Raw genomic sequence first — 22,685 nt, 5'->3', positions numbered from 1 at the left:
GATCCTGCAATGTTCCTGCCCTACCCGCCCCCCCAGGGGCCCCCAGTAGCTGATGTCAGCAGACCGGGTGCTCCCAGAGCCGGTCCCACACCCCCCTGCCTCAGGCCCCGCGAGGACCTAGCCATGGCAGGGAAGCGGCTCCTCAAGGCGACAGAGGAGCACGGATGAACGCCCCAGTCTCAGCCCGCCCCTCCAGCATCTGAGATTGCAGCCTTCTTCCAGCCTGGGTTTCTGCCTGGCTAGTTTTTCCTGGAAGGTGCCAGAGTTTCCGATGGCAGCCTCTGGGTCCAGGCTGCCCCTGTGTAAATGTATTTCTATTTATTGTGGCCTGTCCACCACCTCTGCGACCCCAGCCGGAGCTCCCAGGACGAGGCTCTTCCGTCCCTCCCCACGTCTCGGTCCTCCTGACGCCTAACGGCTCCTCAGGGCCCCACGGAGCAACTCTTTTCTCAAACAAGCCAGCACTGTGTCTCCCTGAAGCGCCTGGTGGGTGGCGTGAGTGGCCCGGGTACCCGGCTGCGGTTCTAGTTTCCGTGGGTGCTGTGGTTTGGGGACTTCCTAAGGACAAATGGCCGGCTGCAGGACAAGTAGAATGGCCCTGGATGGGAAGGAGTAAGCCTTGAACCATGTCGGCCTGCGGTGAGCAGATGCACTTGATGACCTGGTACTTGAGCCTAAGTGCTGGTTCTGCAGGTGGGAGGCGAGAGCCGGATGCCCCACTGTGGCCCACACGGCGGCAGTGACCCCCACTTTCCTCTCCCCACCCCCTGATGGGGGGGAGGCTCCTCTGTCTAGGAGTTTTCAGACCCCACACACCAGATCAGCCTGACCCATCACCAGCCCAGCCAGCTGCTGGGGAGGCTGACATCTTGGAAGTCCTTTCTAGTTCTAGACCTTTCCCAGTAAATGCGGAGATTTAAGTGGTTATTAATGAAGACCCCCCATTGGGAATCCCCAGGGACTGTAGCCATAGCATCAATAAAGGCTGAGCAGCAGCTCTGTGGCTCAGGAGATGAGGGGTGGGGTGGGGATGATGTCACAGCTCTGTGGGAGGCGGGGCCAGGGCTCCGGTCATTAAGGATGACGTCAGCACGGCCTGCGTTTCTGTCCCTCCGGGGTTGTGCTGGACACGCCTGGTCTCAGCGTGGGTTGCAAACATTGCGGAAGGCTTCAGGAGGCTGGGCGGGATGGAGTCCGTGTGTGCCGGACCCCGGCAAGGACCCTGGCAGCGCGGCTCTGAGCTGCCCCGCAGGGTGGGCTGGGAGAAGACCTGGAAGGCATTGCCCCCCTCTCTTGGCACCCAGTGTGTGCCAGGCTCTGTGCCGGCCGTGGCTGTGAACACATCCAGCCCTCGTAGCAGCCCTGCGACGCTGTCTAACTAGGTAGTTGTGATGGCAATATTGCAGACGAAAAAACAGACCTGGAGACCACAATGTGTGACTGGAGCCCCCGGATTATAGTACTAAGGTGCATGGAATTAGTTGGACTTCTTTTGTGTGTGTGCTGATCTTGGGAACTTGAACTCAGGACCTGGGTGCTACCCCCAAGCTTTTGTGCTCAAGGCTGGTGCTCTACCACTTGAGCCACAGCTCCACTTCCAGCTTTTTTTTTGTCTGTCGTGGGGCCTGAGCTCTGGGCCTGGGCGCTGTCCCTCAGCTCTTCAGCTCAAGGTTAGCACTCTACCACCTGAACCATAGCTCCACTTCAGGCTTTTTCTGCGTATGTGGTACTGAGAAATCGAACCCAGGGCCTCATGCATACAAGGCAAGCGCTGTACCACTGAGCCACCTTCCCAGCCCATGTCTAACTTAAAAAAAATTGGTGGTGGGGGGGAGGGGGCTAGTCCTGAGGCTTGAACTCAGGGCCTGGGCATTGTCTCTGAGGTTCTTTTGCTCAAGGCTTGTACTCTACCACTTGAGCCACAGTGCCACTTCTGGCTTTTTTCTTTTTGCTTATGTGGTGCTGAGGAATCGAACCCAGGGCCTCGGGCATGCAAGCAAGTGCTCTACCACTGAGCCACCTTCCCAGCCCCTGGCTTTTTTCTGTTTATATGGTACTGGGGAATGGAACCCAAGGCTTCACGCATGCTAGGCAAGCACTCTACCACTAAGCCACATTCCCAGCCCCCACTTCCAGCTTTTTGATAGTTAATTGGACGTAGGCGTTTCAGACTTTCCTGCCCAGACTGACTTCAAACCACAATCCTCAGATCTCAGCCTCCTGAGTAGCTAGGATTACAGGTGTGAGCCACTGCACCTGGCTTTTTCAAAACAAAACAACAACAACAAAAACCCGCAATGAGAGAATGGTTGGCAGCTTCCCTGGGGGACAGGACTCTCAGCACACAGAGCTCCATGACCCAGAGAAAGGAAGGGCGAGGATGGCAGGTGATGGGTGGTAACTGAAGGGGGCACCTCAGAACGGGGTGCACAGAGAGAGTGTCTGCAGGGGCCCAGCACTTGTGACCCCACCCCATGCCTAACTCGGGGGGGGCTGTGAACACCACAGCCCCCAACCACCCCAGCAATTGGTTGGGAGTGAGCTAGGCCATCTCTATCACCCCAGGGCCTTTGCAGGAGCTAAGGGGGCAGGTACCCTGGAGTTCTAAGTCGGAAGGACGGGGCAAGAGCCAGGGGTCACCTCGTGGGAGAGGTTGGGTCTGGTGACCCTGCTCCCCAGCAACACAACCAACACCAGAGAATCACAAACTCTAGGCAGAGCCCAGGTCACAACCAGAGCCCCAGGGGCCTGGGAAACCAACACAAAGGCAGGTGGGAGTGTGTGTGTAGGGAGGGGGCCTGTCTGGAGTTGGGCACGATCCCCACATCTGCCACGCGCGGCCCCGAGCCACGTGAGCCACACACCTCTGCAGGCAGCGCTGCTGGCGCCAAGCACCAACTACTGAGAAGGCGGCACGGTCCCATTTCCCGGATGGGAAAACTGAGGCTCGGCGGTCATCGTGCCTTCTTTCCCCTGGCACGAAAACGCAGCCACAATTCCAGCAACAAAAGTCACAGCCCTTGCTGCCACACGCAGAGCAGGGCGGGGGGCTTGATTCTCAGGGTGAGTGCCGTGACTCAGTTTACCCCCATTAGCTCCCTCTACCCCCCATGGGGCAAGGCTGTCATGCCCTGAGAGAAGGCTGAATCATCAGGACTTGGGTCCTGAACCCTGTGACCTGTGAGCTTGCCACGTGACCCAGCCAGGGGGAAGGGAGGGTCCGGATGCCCATCGGCTGGGCCCAATGTGATCTCCAGGGGCCTGAATGAGGGAGGGAAGCAGACGAGGCAGAATCAGATCGGAAGGCGCAAAGGGCCGGCTTTGAGACAGGAACAGGGTCACTAGAAATGGAAGGGACAAATGGATTCTCCCCTGGGGTCACTGGGGAAGGACGGAAACCTTGGCTCTGTGAGACCCAGTTTGGACCTCTGGAACTGTAAGATGATCACTTGCCCATCACGTGGCCATTTCACGGAGGGGGAAACTGAGGCCCAGAGACAACAAGTCAGCCTGAAGGAGACTAGTAAACTCTACCTATGGTGTGGAAGTCTGACCTCAGATCTCAGAACCCCCAGTGCCTGGACAGCAACCCTGAGGCAAAATGAGCATCTATCATGTGACCGGGACCCCCACTCTGCCCTTCCCCCTTGGGGCAACCGTCCCCGCCCGTCCCTCAGCGTGGCCCCTTCCTCCACCAGCTGCCCGGCAATGGAAGCAACGGGGAGGGGTGGGATGAGGAGACTGGGCCCCCCCATCCCCCTAGGCCTGGCGGGGAGCTGCCTCCTCCTCCTCCTCTCCAGGCCCCCTTCCTTCCATTGGCTCACGCCTCCGCCCAGCTGTGGGTAGTTTGCAGCTTAGAATTGACTCCTGGGCACGATCGAGCTTTGTGCCACGTGCAGCCCATGATGGACCCGCTGGGGCTGACAGGGCCAGGAGCAATGTGGGTTTTCTTTTGTTTGAAGACAGGGTCTCTGCTTGCCTAGCCCCAGCGATGGCCTGGAGCCGGCCATCTTCCTGCCCAGCCTCCCTTGGGCTGGGATTACAGGCGTGAGCCACCACGCGTGGCAAACAATCTGTAATAAGCACTCCTACTGACGTTGGGAAGAGGCTTGGGGGAAGGAGAGGAGAGTGTAGGGGTGGAGCAGGGGGGAGTCCCTAGCTGGTAAACCCATGGGCTGCAGAATCTGGAACATTCTTCCAACTCAGACCAAAGGAGCCCCCTACTTTTGCGCAGGGGGTTGAAAGGTGACATGGAGGGCTGGGGCATAGGTGGGGAAGACAGGCTGACATACCTCAGGTCCCTGCTCGCCAGGATGAGCCTTGCGGCAGGCCACTGCTGCTTCCTCCATGGGCTAGAAGGGTCCGCCATGAGCGGGCTGGCAGCACCACAGAATATACCGGAAGTGGGAGGGAGGGAAGGCGGAAGGGTGGGGCATGTGGGGCTGGCAGTCAGGGCAGCAGCATCTGGGCGAACCACAGAAGCTGAGACAGAGCAGTGAGCGCCCAGGTGGGGTCTGTTTTCCCCTCTCTGAGGCGTGAGGGGCGGCAGGTGTAGAGAGCAATGTCAGGCAGAATGGTGCACACCTGTAATCCCAGCTTCCGGGGAGGAGGTAGAGAAAGGAGGAGCATCAGTTCTACGCAAGCTTAGGCGAAAATGAGAGAGACCCTATCTCAGGAACAAAATTACAGGTCAGGTCCCAGCGGCTCACCTCTATAATCCTCAGGAGGCTGAGATCTGGAAGCTTGTAGTTCAAAGGCAGGCTCGACAGAGAAGTCTACAAGACTCTGTCTCCAAAAATAATCAGCAAAAAGCCAAGCTGGAGGCAAGCCTCAAGCAGGAAAACACCAGCCTTGAAAGTTCAAGGCCCTGAGTTCAATGCATACTTGCATGCTTGAGGCCCCTAGTTCAGTGGCCACAAGGAGTTGAAACACTCCTATGTGCCAAGGGGAAAAAAAAATCCTGGCAGAATAAAAGGCCTAATTGGCACGTGTTTTGGCGAGCTACTGAACAGCCTCAGGTGGGGGGGAAAGGATAAGGGTCATTTGAAGGTTGGATCTGGGGCAGGGAAGGTGGCTCAGTGGTAGAGCGCTTGCCTTGCATGCATGAGGCCCTGGGTTCGATTCCTCAGCACCACATAAGGAGAAAAAGCCAGAAGTGGTGCTGTGGCTCAAGTGGTAGAGCGCCAGCCTTGAGCTGAAGAGCTGAGGGACAGCGCCCAGGCCCAGAGTTCAGGCCCCACGACCAACAAAAAAAAATAATAGTGAAGGTTGGATCTGTGCCAGTTCCAAACTGACCACACCATCAACCCATGCCGAAGGAAGCGATTAGACCCTGCCATCCAACAGACTTGATTAGTGTCCCAGTCCCGTTCCTGTGTGACCGCGGCCTTGCCTCTTCATCTCTCTGAGCCTCCTGTCCGGTTACAGAGCAGAGATGAATGAAGATGATGGGGAACATGAAAGCTGGGGAGGGGGGGCTAGCGTTTCGCTGGTGCCTTCTGGGGCTTGGCAAAGGGGAAGATTTTTGAGAACTGGAAATGGGTCTTCGGCATTCCTCCACTCCTGCCTTGCCCCCTAGCTGGAGAGACAGAGCATCCTCCAGATCTCGGCTGATGTGTGAAGATGGAGAGCTGGCCCTTATAGTAAGTCAAGGTCAAAGTGTTTCCTTCAAAAAATAGTTTATTCCGCAGGGCCCCTGGCAGGCTGGGCCGCCGCCCACCGATTCAGGGTAGCAGCTGCTCACTGGCTTGTCTTTGCTTCCCAGCGCAGCATCTCTTACCGGGCCCAGTGTCCCTCCACCCCTCCCCGCCCACCATCTCATCGGCCAGGGCTGTCATTGGCTGATGGCCACACACGTTGCATTTTGAGCTCAGACGTCCTCGAGCATCCTGGCTTGTGGCGGCTTCACAGGATTTGCACACGGGCCCACGTCACGCTCCTTTGCTCCATCTTCACACCGCAGGCCCCCGCCCCCCCTACAGGCCTGGGTGGGAGAATCGCAGCCCTCTGCGCCCTGTGGTGGCCACAAAACTCTCCTGTCCCCAGAGACCCTGGTGCCCGATGGCTCTGCCTGTCCGTGCCAGACCCCATGGCGGCCATAGGGACCCTCCACGGGATGGCGGAGGTCATCGAAGCCGGGCTGTGAGCAGGGAGAAGGTCTCATAGCCTCTGCCCTCTCAATTCAGGCAGGCGTGGTGGCGGATTTCACAGGGGTGACCGTGAGGGGCCGATCCTGGCTAATTTGGGGGTAACAAGGACAGGCAGACCCGGGGAGCCTCCTCCGGCTGACCTCAGGCTCATGGCACCGCAGCTCGCTCTCAGAAACAGAGAACGCCAACACGTTCATGGCTCTGGCTGCCAACAGGACGGCCGCTGTGATTCACTTGAGGAATGAAATGCCATTTATTCTCTTAATAATAAATAATAAAAATAATACTAAACCACTCAGGCCCTTTCCTGGGTCTAAGAGCGGGCAGTATCTGATGGGCCTTGTTACAAAAATAGATTGATTTTCCCCCTTGGTCTTCCCCGTGTACGCAGCTAAAAGAAGTGAGACATGCTTTCAAGTGCCAGTCTTGGAGTTAAAAAAAAAAATCTGAGAATAAACGATGCCCCCGTGTGACAGGAAAGGAGCTGAAAAGTCATGGAGCTCTGCCCCCAGTCTCCCTGCCCCCCAGCCAATCACCCCCTGCCCCCCAAGTGCGGAGAGGGGCGCCCTGCAGGAAGGGGGCCTCTGGCTGGCGGCAGTGGGCGGGACCCAGCAGTTGTGCCAGCACAAGGGTCAGCATTGCTGCTTGCTTTTCCTTTTGATTTTTTTTTAAGAGCAAACAAAACCCTCAGGTCCTGGCAGGGGGCCCGCGGGGGGTCAGCACGCGGGCGTGGCGTGGCTTGTCACCGGGGTCCTGGAGCTGGCGGGCCGCTGGCTCAGGTGGATGCGGGCCGCTCGGCGCTGGTCAGCAGCTTCACCACCTGCGCACGTTCGGCAGGGCTGAGCTGCTGGCTCAGGTGGATGGTGCAGTCCGCCGCTACCTCGGGAGTTTTCTGAACCAGACTGAGGGGACGGGGGGGGGGGGGGGGGGGGGGGGGGGGGGGGGGGGAGGGGGAACGGAGAAGGACCTGGTCACTTTCTTTTTTTTAGGACATAGTCCTCAGAGCAGGGAAGAGGCTCTGGGGAACGGAACCACACCCTGATTTCAAAGTTGGGGGCCTTCTAGGTGGGGCCCCAACATTTGGGGGCCCATCTGGCTACATTTGTAGCTTTTTGGCTACACTGGAGTAGCCAGAAGCCAAGGCCGGCGCGGGCCACTCACCCCTGGATGGTCTTCAGCACCGAGTCCCGCTTGAGGTACTTGATATTCTCGCGGATGGTGGAGCGCAGGCCCTCGCCCTCCAGCCAGTGCTGCTCCAGCCACTGCACCACCACCTGGTTGTTGTCCCACAGGTAGGCCTGGGGAAGGGGGGGGCATGGGTGTGGCTTAGACGGGCTGCTGGGCATCAGGGTCTCCCCAAGTCCCCAGTGCCCGGCGTCCCCCCCCCTGCCCCCCACTGCCCAGGACCCACCTTGACGGCGCCCTCGGTCTCCACGAACCAGCGGCGCAGCATGGACTGCACGTGGTCGTGACTGAGCTCGCTGCTGGCTTGCAGGACCTCCCGCTTCACCTGGTCCTCCAGCAGCCGCCGGCGCAGCCGCCAGTACAGGAAGGCCCGCGAGGTCTTCCACTCCAGCACGTCCTGGAGACAGGGATAAAAGAGCGGGCGGGGCCCTGGAGCCACCTGTGCCCTCCGGGGCGATGCACCTGCCCCACAGAGTCCAGGACGCATTGGCACTGCAGGGCCAAGTATGAAATGCACTTGACTGGTGCCTGCCCCGGCCTGGCAGCCCTCCGCCCTCCGACACAGGCCTGTGCCAGGGAGGCAAGGTGCTAGGGCAGGACTTGGGCAGATGCGGCAGGAGACCTGGCTTCTGAACCTCTCCCAAGTGGCACAGGTTAGACTAGGGGGCCCCACACCTGGAAAACACCCACGGCCCAAAGCCTGAGCCCAGGCCTCCTCCAGAAACCCGGTGACTTTCAGAGGCCCTTACCGAGATGACGCCCTTCTCCAGCATCCTGCCCGGCGTGTCGTGCAGGTCGGCGAACTGCACCGCCACCTGGTGGTAGATGGGGAGAAGCAGCTCCTCCCGCGCCTTCAGCCGGGCTTCCAGGTCCTTCCGGTCCTCATCGGACAGCTGAGACATCCCTGCCAGCCAGCGGTACACAAGCGGGTCAGGATGGCAGGGGTGGGGGACCGTCCCCCCCCCTGGAGGACTAACAAGTTTGTGGGACAGGCTTGGCCCCAGGAGGTGTGGGCCTCAGCTTTCAATTGGCCAGAACTTTCCAGAATACCATCATCCATTGCTGTGGGTAGACGTGCATTGGATTGGGGCATTGTACTACTCCTACCTTTGTTTTCCACGTAGCTGGGATTACAGGAGTGAACTGCTGGGCTCAGCCTCCCCCCTCCTCCCCCCCCTCGTTTCAAAGGCAGATTGGGAAATGAGAACCATTTGAGAATCTCTCAAGTATTACATCTGTTTTTGGATCCTCATTTTATTTTGAAATTTGTATTTATTTGTTTGTGGCACTGGGATTTGAATCCAGAGCCTTACGTTCTACCTGACCTGATCCACACTCCCATTCCTCTATCTTCTATCTTTAACATACCAAAACCTACCAGCCGCGGGCCCGACGGGCGCCTGCCGGCCTCTACAAGGAGCTGCCCCTGAGCCTCTCTTACCCAGCTGTTCCACAAGCTTCTTGTAGGTCGGGTCGATCCTTCTCATGGTCTTTACCAGGTCCTTCCTTCGGAACTTAATCTCCACCGTGCCTTCCGGCTCCAGAACCCCCGCTCTGGACAAGACCAAGTGGGCTGGGTGTGGGAGGCATGGTCTCCCCAGCTCCAGTTCGGGGAGGGTGGACACGAGAGGTTCCCATATCGGTCCTCAGCGCCTCCTCCCAGAAGCTGTGCATCTCTGCATGCATCCCTTCCCCTCTCTGGCCCTCTGGGTCTCTATCTGCAGAGGGAAGGGCTGATCAACTCTTTCAATCACTATTTCTTGAACCTGACAGAGTCCTTCGCTTTTCTCTGTGACTTGAAATCTTTGGACTTCACCCTTCCTGACTTTGCTAACTTCAGCTCTCCTAAGACCAAGACACAGTTCCTAGTCTCCTTAGTGCTCATGAGACACAGGGAGTGCTCACTGTGGCCCCAAATAAGTGGCTTCCTCTTCCTAGCCTTGTCACTCACCCCGCAGGGTCCCTGGCTTCTTTCTTCCCATTAGCCTGGAGGAGTACCACACTGAGCTTCCTAGTGGCCAGAGTGAAAAGTGAATACCCATCCTACTTGAATGTGGCTCAAGATCCCGAATCACCCTGGAGGACTGAGGTCCACAGCAACCCATGAGGACACCTGGGCACCAACGCTCGACAGGCCCGACTCATGCGCCACCATACCACAACTCGCAACGAAAAGCCTGGCGCATAGTAGGCACTCAAATCCACTGGCTCGGCGGATGAAGCTGTGAACTACATCTTAGGGAGAACTACTCTGCAACCCTTTACATCCGTCACAGCCTGACGCAGCGTGTTCACTCTGAAAGCAGCATTCCCTGGGCTGTAGGCATTTCTGTCACCCTCCTCTCTAAAAAGACCTGCTGCCAAAAAATCCACGCCCCTCTCCCCCAAAGGATGGGCCAAAGGGTTCTGTGCCATGAAGACAGTATCCTGGCGTGCATCATTGTTCAGTCATCTGTCCAGCCAGTATCTCCAGCCCATCTGACAGGAGTCACATACCATACTAGACCCAGAGTCTAGTGAGAGGGTCCTAACTTGTATTTCTCTTTTCATCTTGGCTTCCAGGAAGCTCAGGCATGCCTGGTCTTTCCTTTTTATTTTATTTATTTTTTTAAATTGCAACCTTCCTGGGGAAGGAGGTGAATAGGAAAAGACAATGTCTCCAGCTCAAAGACAATGTCTCCAGCTCTTAAAGGCACGCACTGCCTTGGTTGGTGAGTCCAGAGCCTGCTGTCCTCCAAGCCCGGATCACTCCCTGTGGTCCCCAGCAGGGCCGTATACCCACCTGCTCTCCCTGTCCGCATACATTTCGATGCACAGGGGGTTGATGGTGGAGTCGAGGACCACCCAGGAGCCCCCGCGGAGCTCGGCGTAGGGGGGCACGTAGATGAGGATGGGCTGTGTGTACTGCCGGAGGCCGTCCACGATGTAGGCCCCGAACTTCACCACCTGGTCGTACATGTCTGCAAAGGAAGGCCTGCTCGGGCTCACAGCCCACACTCGCCCACCCATGAGGCCTCGGGGGGAGGGGGGGAGGGGTCCCAGGGCCCTGAGAGCATGTCCAGCTACGGGCCCTGGAGGGGAGTCAGGGCAGGGCCAGGCCTGCACACCTCTCTTTGGCAGGGTCTGGCTCTGTGGTGACTGTCCCCACCGGGTCCCTTTGAGACTATGACACAGACCCCTGTCCTCGCCCACAGGAAGCCCAGCCCTCACATGCCATCCAGATACTTCCCTCCACCCACCCGCCACAGTCACGATAAGAACATGTGGAGCCAGTGCTGGTGGCGCACGCCTGTAATCCCAGCTACTCAGGAGGCTGAGATCTGAGGATGGTGGTTCAAAGCCAGCCCAGGCAGGAGAAGTGTATGAGACTCTTTATCTCCAATGAACCACAGAAAACCAGGAGTGGTGCTGTGGCTCAAAGTGGTAGAGCATTAGCCTTGAACAAAATTGCTCAGGGACAGCGCCCAGGCCCGGAGTTCAAGCCCCAGGACTGACCGCAACAAAACCAACCAAAAAAACAAAACAAAAACCAGCCCACTCTGCTGGGCCCCTCATCTACGCAATGGTGGCGTTGGGCCTCTGGGTGGGGCTGTTGGCTGGCAGGGGTGAAGGGTGAATGGAAGGCTGGGGTGCGGGCACCGGGTGCAGAACCCTTACCTTTCATCCCTCCGGAGAAGCCCCTCCAGTTGGCGAAGATCAGCAGGGGCAGCTTCTCCCGGTTGAAGTCTTTGATGGCCTGCGCTGTTTTGTACGCGGAGTCCGGGAACCACACCTGGCCGGCCTGCTGGATGATCTGAAACCCAGAACGGCCTGGGTCACACAGCAGCGCCCCGGGGTCAGGGGGCCACAGCCCCGCCCCATGCTACCTGACCCTTGTGGCCTGCGACTCCTGAGCCGGGACTCAAGGAGGGCCCAAAGCGCATCTGTCTGGCCCTCACGAGACCCTTGCCGCAGCCCAGCAAGGGGCCAAGGGGCCCTCTGGCCCCACATGGGCCATCAGTGACGCCCTGCTAAGCAAACCGCACAGTCTCAGCCTGGCTGCGCCCGGGAGGGGGGCACACAGGAAGGGGACTGCGGGACAGCGTATAGTGTCACGCGCCCCATGGAGGGATTGCAGGAGGGACAGGCAGAGCTCCCACGAGTCCTCTGCATGTCCACCCTCCTCCCTGGCCAGGCGCTTCTGTGGGCCGGGCCGCAGGCGGCGGCCACGGCTTCCCCGTCCCTCACCTTGGCCTCGGAATCCAGGTTGGCGGGGTCGGCAGGGACGGCCACCTCCACCGTCCGCGTCTCCACGGCGATGACGCCCACGGGGATGCCCCCCAGCCTGCAAGGAGGGCGGATGGGAGCTGGGAGGCACCCCCAAAAGGGCCACAGGCACTTCTGGGTGGGCTGGGGGCTGCACTGCTGAGAAACAGGCTGGCGGAGGGCCGGGGTGGGGTTCAGGGGTAGGACACTTACTTGCCTGACACACACAGGCCCCGCTGGGTTCCAGGAACATTCCGGCAATGGGCTGGGAACCCCGGGGTGCGGCCCCCACTCACCTCGCTCGGCCCGTCACCACCGTCTGGGCCCAGGCCGCCATGATCTCCCTGAAGCTGCCCTGATCGAAGAATCCACTCTGCCAAGCCCCGCTCAGCGCTGCAGGCGGGAGGGCAGAGGCTGGGCTGAGCTGGGGCGGGTGAGGGCCCCAGGATGCCCCCGGTGGCACAGCTGACTTCAATGTCTTCAGCCATGTGCCCTTTGCGCGCCACAGCCAGGCAATCCCAGCCCTCTCCAAGCCACACAAAACCCAGCCACCCATGGCGGCAAAACCTCCTCTAGACCTTTCTGGAACATCTGACTCTGCATCTGTCAACACCAGATCGTCTGAGGGGCTAACCACAGTCCTGCCTGCTGCTGTCCTGGAGGTGGGGGTTCGGGAAAGACCACTGGGCCCTGGAAAATTCATTCCATGTCCTCCCTGGCATCAGAGCTGAGAATATGGTCTTTGAGCCCCTGGTATCCACAGAGGCAGAGACACAGGACGGGGCGCCAACCCCGGTCACAGCTGCCGCCGGTGCCTTAGAACCACAGCATGGCATGTGTGGCTGCCATGAGGAGGAGAGGAGAGCCAGGCCGGGCAACGTGTGCCCTGCTTCAGTCCCTGCCTCAGGGCGGGCCCACACTGATGGAGAAGCACTGTCAGTCAGTGATGCTTTTCAACCGAGCTCTAAGAGGGAGAAATGTCTCCCCAGAAGTGGAAGGCGGTGCCGTTTCTTTTGCTGGCCAGAGGCTGGGGCGCCTGTACTCCCGCACTGCACGGCTGGAGGGACAGACGGGTGTCCACAGGCGGTGGTATGGGGAATTCTACACTTGGGCTACGGTGGCGGGGAAGGAGGATCAGAGCTTCAGGAAACAGCAACGTCCCTTTCAGAGGGGGCGAGAGGGAACAGGTGTGCGCATGTGTGTGTTTTGGAAGCAGATACGCATCCTGGGGAGCTAAGTACCTTTTGTAAGAGCTCAGCCAAACACAGAGAGACGGGGAAAGAGGGAGAGAGGGAGGGACACAGAGAGGGAGAGAGACAGGGAGGGAAGGAAGACGCCAGAGCAGGTTGGGGAGGGAGGCTATGGCCGCTGTCGGGTCTCAGCTCTGTCTACTGATTCCAGAAATGAGCGGTTCCAGCTCTTGTTGGTCTGCAGCTCAGAAGAAGCGTGGAGTCAAATCTCCCTTCCCTCACTCCTGTCAGCCTCTGGGACAAGGGGATGAATATCTCTGCTTCCACCTAATTCCTTTTCCCCAGGCCTAGAAAAGAAACCTGAGTCCCAGGGCCCTGGCAAAATACTCGAGCACTTACTTGGGTGAGGTCTTCCCGCAAGCATCCACCGGGGATCGTAGGGAGCTCTGGATGGGACAAACTCCACATCTCTGTCGATGGGGTCCGTGGGTGTGATGATGGGGACTGGGCTGCGATTATCCTGGGAACAAAAGTCAGGTGTGCAGCTCAGTCCCCAGCCCTTGTCAGCAATGCCCACTGTGTGTGCAGGCTCCTCCTCTGGCTATGATTATGCCTACTTATGCAGTGCTATCCTCTCCCTAGGGCTTCTGAGACTGCTGTTCTGGTTGGAAAATGCAAAGATGGATTGCCCATAGATTCTCTTGAAATCTAGATTCTTGGACACCTGAGTGTTCTTCTGGATACAGATGGATTCGATGGAGACGGGAAGGGAATAAAAGGCAGGAGAGGCTACAGCTGTAGAAGGGCAGAAACTAGCCTTTCAGAAATTGCTGTGAGGCACAAACTAGTGCCTCCTGGCCAAACCAATTCTCCACCAATCAGAAACAGCCTTTGTCTGGGGCCACCAAGTCTGAGCCCTGAGCATCATTTCATGTCATTATCAGATTGATCCCATTTCATAGATGAGGAAACTGAGGCTCAGGAAGATAAGAAGAAGTCCAGGACCACACTTTTCCTGATGAGGAAGCCAAGAATCCACTCCAGGCTGGGTAGGCTCTGCTACCCAGTGCTGCCTCTGTTGAGAAGCAGCCTCACCCTTCGTAAAGGACCAGCAGACAGCATCCTGAGGGTGACACATCTGTGCCACCAAAACAGCGAGGTTTAGGGTTAGGACAGGATCAGAGAGGGAAAAGGGGAAGGAGGAAAAGCAAACCTGGGCCTGGCACTGGTGGCTTACTCCTGAACCCTAACTACTCAGGAGGCTGAGATCTGAGGATCATAGTTTAAAACCAGCCTGAGAAGGGAAGTCCTTGAGACACTAATCTCCAAGGAACCACCAAAAAACTGGAAGTGGCATTATGGATCATAGTAGTGGAGAGCTAGCCCTGAGCAAAAGAGCTCAGGGACAGCACCCAGGCCCTGAGTTCAAGCCCCCCAGTTAGAAAAGAAAGAAAGAGAGACAGAGACAGATAGAGAAAGAGAGACAAAGAAAGAAAGAAACAAAGATGGGTCTGGGAAGGTGGCTCAGTGGTAGAGCGCTTGCCTTGCACGCATGAGGCCCTGGGTTCGATTCCTCAGCACCACATAAACCAAAAGAAAAAGCCAGAAATGGTGCTGTGGCTCAAGTGGTAGAGCGCTAGCCTTGAGCTGAAGAGCTGAGGGACAGCACCCAGGCCCAGAGTTCAGGCCCCACAACTGGACCCAAAAAGAAAGAAACAAAGAAGGAAGGAAGGAAGGAAGGAAAAAAGAGAGAGAAAGGAAAAGCAAACCTAACCCAGATACATGGCAGCACTTCCAGCTCCACCCCGGAAGTGACATGGATACCGATCAGCACATGAGCCTGACCGCAGGGTCTCCCAGGCGGAGCTGCCAGGGGCATGCCGTACCTTTGGCATATAGGACAGCCACTCCAGGATGGTATAGACGCCCTCAAAGTCATCGGGCACCGTGATGTGGGAGATGCCGTTGTGGTACATGATCTGCACGCCACCCAGCTGGTTGTTAGACGTGTAGACCTCTCTTCCCAGGACCTGCTTTCACCCAACATGGTTAGAAAGTCCTGCACAGCTCAGGCCTTCAGCCTACCGCACAGCCGCTCGCTCACGGGTCCCCCATTCATGCTGCACGTTGAAATCAGCTGTGAGTGTTAGAAAATCCGCTCACCCAGACTGCACCCAGGCTGGCCACGTCAGAATCTTTACAGGGAGCCCCCAGGCATCTGTGACCAATGTCATCATTTTTGTTGTTGTTGTTGGTCATGGGGCTTGAACTCTGAGCCTGGGCGCTATCCCTGAGCTCTTCAGCTCAAGGTGAGCGCTCTACCACTTAAGCCACAGTGCCAGTTCTGGTTTTCTGGTGGTGAATTGGAAATGAGTTTCATGGACTTTCCCGCCCTGGCTGGCTCTGAACCATGATCCTCAGATCTCGGCCTCCTGAGTAGCTAGGATGACAGGTGTGAGCCACCGGCGCCAGGCAATCTTTCTTTTTTTTTTTCCCATGCAACTCATCTCAGAGTTTTCTTTTCTTTTCTTTTTTTTTTTACCTGCACAACTATGTTTATTGCAGCATTATTTACTATAGCTAAGATATGGAACCAACCCAGATGCCCCTCAGTAGATGAATGGATCAAGAAAATGTGGTATATATACACAATGGAATTCTATGCCTCCATCAGAAAGAATGACATTGCCCCATTTGTTAGGAAATGGAAAGGCTTGGAAAAAATTATATTAAGTGAAGTAAGCCAGACCCAAAGAAACATAGGTCCCATGGTTTCCCTTATTTGCAATATCTAGTATATGTCTGAGTCAAGCGGAAAAGGTCAGATAAGGTGATGTTAGGGAAATGAACCCTAAGATATGTATTCAAATGTTTTTTTTTCATGTGATTGTTTCTAACACATTTATAAGATTATTTCTTTGTTCCTTTGTATGTTCCTCCCCCACGGTATAACCCCTGCTTTCACTGTATTTGATGTTGGTATAATTTGTGGAGGGGAAGGGAAAAACAAATCGTTTAAATAGGGATACAGGTGGACCCATTGCAACAATGAGATGTACAAGTCGTTATGTCAAAAACGAACTTTACGACGTCATCTCAGAGTTTTCTGATGTTGTAGCCGGATGTAGTGGCCATGCCTGAAATCCCAGAGCTTAGAAGGTTCAGGTAGAGGGTCATGTGTTCTAGGCCAGCCTGGGCTCGGTAGTGAGTACAAGCCTCGCCTGAGATACATAAGACCATTGTCTCCCAAAACCTCCCTCAGAGCCTGACTTGGAGCCCCTTCCTGGGTCTGGGCAGGCATTAGCTATGGGGACAGCACAGCAATGCAGAAAACCTTTCAGTGTTTCAAAACAACTGCACAGTCACTAAAGTTAACCATGGGAATGCAGAACACAGGAGAGTATTGCACCAAAAGTATAGAAGCACCAACATTGCTTTGGAGGTCTTTCTCTGCAAAGTATAATACAACTTTAAAGTTAAAAAGTAAAAAAGACGGGCTGGGGAGGTGGCTCAGTGGTAGAGCGCTTGCCTTGCATGCATGAGGCCCTGGGTTCGATTCCTCAGCACCACATAAGCAGAAAAGGCCGGAAGTGGCGCTGTGGCTCAAGTGGTAGAGTACTAGCCTTGAGCTGAAGAGCTGAGGGACAGCACCCAGGCCCAGAGTTCAGGCCCCACGACTGGACCCCCCCCAAAAAAATAATAATAAAAATAAATAAAAAAGACAAGAGTAGTGGGGCATGATGGCTCACACTTGTAATCCTAGCGACTTGAAAGGTAGAGATCAGGAGGACTGGGGTTCGAGGCCAGCTCAGGCAAAAAGGTCATAAAAATCCTCATTTCAACCAATTAAAAAAAAAAAAGCTGGGTGTAGTGGCATGTGCCATCAACCTAGGTAACACGGGAATCCTAAACAGGAGGCTCACGGTCTAGACCAACCAGACCAAAAGCGAGATCTTATTTGCAAAGTAATGGAAGCAGAAGGAACTGGGGTATGATCCCTGGGGTAGATGGCGGAGTTGTCTGTCTGGCAAGTGTGAGGCCTTGAGTTCACAAATGCCAGGACCATCACCACTAGCATTGCTTCCCCCCACCCAAAAAAAAGTAAATCAGGAGCTTAGTTCCAGAAGAAGAATAACTTATTTGGGATCATGAGGGCCCCCAGACAACTACAAATGGCCCTGAGGCCCCATCTTGTCACCTTGTTGAGGGCACTCGCGCCCGTCAGGATGATGTGGGAATTGTCCACCTGAATCACCCTCTGGCCCAGGCGTACCAAATAGGCCCCAATGCCCAGGGCTCGGCAGGTGACCTGTGGAGACAGAACCCCTTCACAAGGACTCCACCCTCAGCGGGCAGAGTTCAAGACCCTGTTGGGCACAAATGAAAGTTAGGTTTTAGCCAGTGGCAACCTGACGTAGGCCCACACAGCCAGGCAAGAGGCTATTTATTCTTCAAGACACCGCTCAGAGCTTGGCTCCGGATACTGTGTTCTCAAGTGTCCTCCAATGGCTATGTGTTACAGCCTTGGCAGCAAGGCCATGAAGAGGACCCTGGGACTCCAGCCCCTCCTCTTATTCCTATAATCCCAGCCCTTGGGAGGCTGAGAGGCAGGAGGATCAAGAGTTGGAGGCCAGCCTGGGCTGCATAACGAGTTCAAGTCCAACTTAGACAACTGCTTCTTTCGTTAACCAATTCATCAAAAAAGGAGAGGAAAACCCTGAAGAATCATGAGTAAGTAAGTCCGAGGGGGAATGTTGGGAGACAAGAATGGCTGAGCGTTGACAACAGGTATTGCTGGTGATTGGCACGAGTGGCTCCCGATTCTTTCTCCCTGCTTTGTGATGGTTTGACAGGTGAACAGGGAAACAAAGAGGGACTAAAGAGGGGACTCACCATGCTAATGGTGACGATCTCGTCGTAAGCCAGGGAGGACTCCCCAGCTATCATGCCAGAGCCCCTGAGATTCTCCACACCCAGGCCGTCGTCCTTCCCAATAATGTCGGTGACTACGTACCTGCAAGAATCGGAGGCGGGTTAGACTGCGCTCTGCCTGGCAATGTCTGGGGTCAGTACATTCGTTCGTGGTACTCATGGCAGGAGCCAGGAGTAGGAAGAAGTATTGGAACAGGATAAATGGAGGTAAAACTTTACAAAAGGAGGAAGGAGAAAGAAAGAGAGAGAGAGAGAGAATGAAAGAAAGAGGGCTAGAGCCCTCACAATGGGCACTAACATTTCTGAAAAGTCAGCAGCGACTCCTCTCCCAGACAAAGACGTGAGCCCTCTAGAGGCTCTCTGTGAAAGATCATCCACATCCGCATTTCCGCAGAACAATCTAGATTAGCATGTGGCCTTGTACCGAGATGGGGGCACACATGAGAAGCTGCTGACTCAATGATCAGTCAATCAACCTAGATTCCATGGCCACAAAATATGAAGTAGACAGCCGGGCGCTGGTGGCTCACGCCTGCTATTCAGGAGGCTGAGATCTGAGGATCGAGGTTCAAAGCCAGCCTGGGGCAGGAAAGTCCGTGAGACTCTGATCTCCAATAAACCACTCCGAAAACTGGAAGTGGTGCTGTGGCTCAAGTGGTAGAACACTCGCCTTGAGCTGAAGAGCTGAGGGACAGCGCCTAGGCCCAGAGTTCAAGCCCCACAACCGACAAAAAAAAAAAGAAATAGACTGCCAGATGCCGGTGGTTCACATCTGTAATCCTAGCATCCCAGGAGGTTGAGATCTGAGGATTGCAGCTCAAAGCCAGCCCAGGGAGGAAGGTCCATGACTCTTATCTCCAACTAACTACCAAAAAAGCTGGAAGAAGAGCTGTGGCTCAATTGGTAAGAGCACTAGCCTTGGGATAAACAGTTCAGGGACAGAGTGCCCAGGCCCAGAGTTCAAGCCCCAGGACGGCAAATACACAAGACACAAACATTAAGTATACCATGTAGTCGGACCCTATTCAAATTCACCAAGCACTTCAGCTCAACAATCGCTCTGAAAAGGCCTACCGGAAAGAGACTTTGTTAGACTTGACTCTGTGCCTCCCAAACTCCTTTATACACTCTACTTTGTTTTAAATTTTCCTCCTGCACATATCACCAACACTCAAAAAAAATCACGTCTGGAAAATTCTGATGTGGTCTATCCTACCCAAGAAAAAAAAAAATAGGGAAGCCACTGGTGATTCTCAAAGAACAGAATCCCCATCTTCACCCACCTGCATCCATCTGGATAATGAATCATAAACCGTGAGCCTCTGGCTCCTTGGACATGGAGAGAATCCCGCCTGACTTTCCCTGCGCAATGAGCAGGAGAAAGGGCTCACTCCTTTTGGATGCAAAACCAGGAACAAGTGTCAGGGTGCCTGGCAGGCTGTTTACCTGGATTCTCCTCCTTCCTCGACGTGTCTGCAGTGCACGGTGTTCAGAGAGCTCGTTCGCGTGTAGTCTTGGGGGGTCAGGTACAGGTACTTAAAGCCCTTAAGAAATATACTTCAGTGAGCCTAGGAGTCTAGCTGCCCGGAGTGACAGCCACTGTGTAGTTTTTTTGTTTTTGTCAGTTATGGGACTTGAACTCAGGGCTTGGGTGTTGTCGCTGAGCTCTTCTGCTCAAGGCTAGCGCTCTACCACTTTGAGCCACAGTACCACTTCTGGTTTTCTGGTGGTTCATTAGGGATAAGAATCTCATGGAGACTTTCCTGCCCAGAATGGCTTTGGACTGTGATCCTCAGATCTCAACCTCCTGAGTAGTTAGGATTACAGGTGTGAGCCAGCAGCGCCCAGCTACTATGGCATTTGAAATGGCAACACTAGAGGGGTGGATACTCATAATGTGTCAACCTACATTAGCAAGCCTCATAAACCACAGGTCTGCTCTCAGTATGGGCTGTGGCCTGTATACAGACTGCTTAGACACTCATGTGTGTATGTGCGCATGCGCGTATGTGGGTTTGTCTATTTGTGTGTACATTAGTTTGTGTGTGTTGAGTTTCTTGTGTGTTTTATGTGTATATATTGTTTGCATGTTGGGTTTGTTTGTGTGTGTACACATTGGGGTTGTGTGTCTGTACACTAGAGTTGGGTATGTGTGTTGGGTTTGTGTGTGTAAATTGAGATTGTATGTATATTTATTTTAGTGTGTTGAGTCTGTGGTGTGTGTGTACACTGAGGCTGGGTATGTGTCTGTGTGTTGGGTTTGTGTGGGTGTGCTGAGTTTGTATGTGTGTTGGATTGGGTAGAGTTTGTGTGTATTTGGTTTGTGTTTGGGTTGGGTTGTGTGTATGTTTGTGTGTTTGTGTCTGTGTTCCGGGTGCACAGCATCTAGAAGCTGCCCTGTGCAGATCAGCTCAGTATTTATGAAGGTCTTTGTCATTATTACCCTCTCCCGCCAAAGGAGGATTAAAGACACTAAAACAAAAACAAAAAAAACTAGGGTGTTGGGGTTTGAATGCAGGGCCTGGTATACTTGCTAAGCAGGTGCTCAGCCACTTCAGCCATAGACTCATCTTTTGCTGCTTCCATTCTTTTTCAAATAGGATCTTGCTTTTTGCCTAGGCTACAGTCCTCCGATTTATGTTTCCCTTGTGGCTGGGATGACGAGGCATGCACCACCAAACCCAGCTTTTCTTTAGTTGATATGAGGTCTCCTTAACTTTTTGCAGTTCTCAATCTCCTGAGTAGTTATAATTACAGGCATGAGACACTGACCTGGCTTTGATAAAAAAAAAAGCCTTTGTGGATTATTTTATCCACTAATTGCCACCTCTTAATAAAATTTTAATATCACCAATATACTGTTTGCCTGTTTCTTTGCTTTCTTTTAGGGATGATCCACCCATTGAATGGCACCCCCACTTCATGACGTACTTTGTGGGGGTCTTCTGGATCCACCCAGGCCACCTGGAACATGTGTTTGATCTCCTCTGCCAGGCCAATGCGGGCCCCGCTGTTGGCTGCTAGGTAGATTTTGGGGATGCCCTCCGCCCGGGCCAGCTCAGAGGCCCGCAGGTACAGAAGGTCTTCCCCGGTGCCGAAGGACCCGATGCGGAAGGTGATGTCGTTGCCGATGACAACCACATCCCGCCCTTCTGGGTACTCCGGGGTCTTCATCCGCATTTTGAAGGCCACCATGCCCACCTGGCAGGGGTAAAAGGGGCCGGGAAGCAGCTGTGTGTCTCCTGGGAATCAGTGGGAAAAGGCTGACTCCAGCCCAGGGCTGAGACCTGCCCAGCTCCTACCTCATTTCCTCCAGGAAGTCGGTTCATCTCTACCAGCTGGCCCTGAGGGCCCAACACTAACTCCGTGTATGTCAGGATATCTTTGGGGTATTTGTCTGGGGAGCTCCAGAGTTTAAAGAGAGCCTGAGGAAGGGAAAGAAGAGGAAAAGAAACCAAAGGTGTCGGTAGGGGAGCTAGAGTTAATGATCATGTCATCTGACATAGCGGCCTAGTTCTTTCTCTCATTTGCAGTCATAAAATATGCAAAGTATGCCAGAAACATGCAGAATAATAAACACCTAAGCACCCAGCAGGTGGTTTTGTCGAACTATGTTTCTCATGGCTCCTTGCCCAGGCTAGGTTTGGGGGGGGATGGAGGAGTTGTTCGTTTGTTTTTCAGTTTCTGGGCTCAAGTGATCTTCCTACCTCAACCTCTTAAATAAGAAACTACAGGTGGGTATCAATGAAAAGGACCAGATGCTGGTGTCTCACACCTGTAACCCTAGCTACTGAGGAGGCTGAGATCAGGAGAATCAAAGTTCAAGGCCAGCCAGGGCAGGAAAGTCCTTGAGACTCCATCTCCAAAATAAACAGCAGAAGTCAGGGCTGGAGGGGTGACTTATATGTTAAGAGTGTCAGATGAACAAGTATAAGACCTTATCTCAAAATAACTAGAGCAAAACAAAAAAGGACTGGAGGCAGGGCTCCGCAGTAAGCACCTGCCTAAGGACTAGAAGGACACATTAAAATGTCAGCACTCTGGCATAAGACGGGGAAGTACGTTTTCCCAATGTATCACTTTGTTGGCGGTGGTGGTGATGGGGCTTGAACTCAAGGCCTGGGTGCTATCCCTAAGCTCTTTTGGCTCAAAGCTAGTGTCCTACTACTTTGAGTCACAGTGTCACTTCTGGGCTGTTTTTGTTTTTTGCCGGTTCATTGGAGATAAGAATCTCACAGACTTTCCTGCCCCGGCTGGCTTTGAATCTCAATCCTCTGATCTCAGGCTCCTAAGTAGCCAGGATTATAGGTGTGAGCCACCAGCACCCAGCTACTTTGTTGTTGTTTTTGTCCCCAAAAGACCTTCTTTGCTGGGTTCTACGGAACAGGAGGGCGGGGTTCTGGTGGGGTAAGAGTCATAGGAGCCCTTGGCGGTGGTACCCCGCCCCTCCCCTGCTCAGGACTTGCCTGTCTGAACATTTCTGGGAAGTCGTAGATATAGGTGGTCCCCAGGGACTGTGCCTGGAATCTCTTGGCCTGAAGCAGGTCTTTGGTCACGTAGGGGGTGTTGATGAGCATCCCATGCTGGCTCCCTTGCTTGTTGCCAAAGGAGTGAAACATGATCTGAACCAGAAAGGAAGGAGAAAGAAATGAGTGGAATCAGAGCCAGCCCGGCTGACCGCTACCCAGCTCCCAGTGGAATCCCAACAGAGGAGCAGAGCGCAACTCTGGCTTGACAAACCCAGTGCCCAAGATGCCCAGGCTCACTTCATCCCTGGGGACAGCCAGGACAGGAAGGGCCTACAGGGGACACAGTGACACAACGGAAATACAACCATACATACACACATACACACCCCAAGGCGTGTACAAACTGCCAAAATCTGAATAGGGTCTGTAGTTAACCTAACCAGTATTGTTCCAGTGTCAATTCCCTGGTGTGTGTGTGTGTGTGTGTGTGTGTGTGTGTGTGTGTGTGTGTGTGT

General features: G+C 54.7%; 1 protein-coding gene across 1 annotated transcript in view; it reads right to left on the bottom strand.

Annotated features, from left to right (window-relative positions):
* Positions 1 to 6,715: 6,715 nt before the first annotated feature.
* Positions 6,716 to 22,685, bottom strand: part of Acacb (acetyl-CoA carboxylase beta) — a 66,801-nt gene continuing 50,831 nt past the window's right edge. The window contains exons 36-52 of the mRNA XM_013014316.1: positions 22,168 to 22,323; positions 21,004 to 21,126; positions 20,633 to 20,902; positions 19,148 to 19,245; positions 17,663 to 17,783; positions 16,968 to 17,078; positions 14,656 to 14,799; positions 13,169 to 13,289; positions 11,876 to 11,972; positions 11,562 to 11,658; positions 10,992 to 11,127; positions 10,117 to 10,294; positions 8,776 to 8,888; positions 8,084 to 8,238; positions 7,561 to 7,731; positions 7,311 to 7,447; positions 6,716 to 7,051 (exon numbers count right to left, since the gene is read on the bottom strand). Of these exons, the coding sequence (XP_012869770.1) occupies positions 6,925 to 7,051; positions 7,311 to 7,447; positions 7,561 to 7,731; positions 8,084 to 8,238; positions 8,776 to 8,888; positions 10,117 to 10,294; positions 10,992 to 11,127; positions 11,562 to 11,658; positions 11,876 to 11,972; positions 13,169 to 13,289; positions 14,656 to 14,799; positions 16,968 to 17,078; positions 17,663 to 17,783; positions 19,148 to 19,245; positions 20,633 to 20,902; positions 21,004 to 21,126; positions 22,168 to 22,323 (2,355 nt within the window). The 3' untranslated portion in view covers positions 6,716 to 6,924. The remainder of the gene's footprint in view (positions 7,052 to 7,310; positions 7,448 to 7,560; positions 7,732 to 8,083; positions 8,239 to 8,775; positions 8,889 to 10,116; positions 10,295 to 10,991; positions 11,128 to 11,561; positions 11,659 to 11,875; positions 11,973 to 13,168; positions 13,290 to 14,655; positions 14,800 to 16,967; positions 17,079 to 17,662; positions 17,784 to 19,147; positions 19,246 to 20,632; positions 20,903 to 21,003; positions 21,127 to 22,167; positions 22,324 to 22,685) is intronic.

This window comes from Dipodomys ordii, unplaced genomic scaffold (assembly GCF_000151885.1).
Source record: "Dipodomys ordii isolate 6190 unplaced genomic scaffold, Dord_2.0 Scaffold23, whole genome shotgun sequence".
NCBI lineage: Eukaryota > Metazoa > Chordata > Mammalia > Rodentia > Heteromyidae > Dipodomys > Dipodomys ordii.
This window is presented reverse-complemented; position numbering and strand designations above follow the sequence as displayed.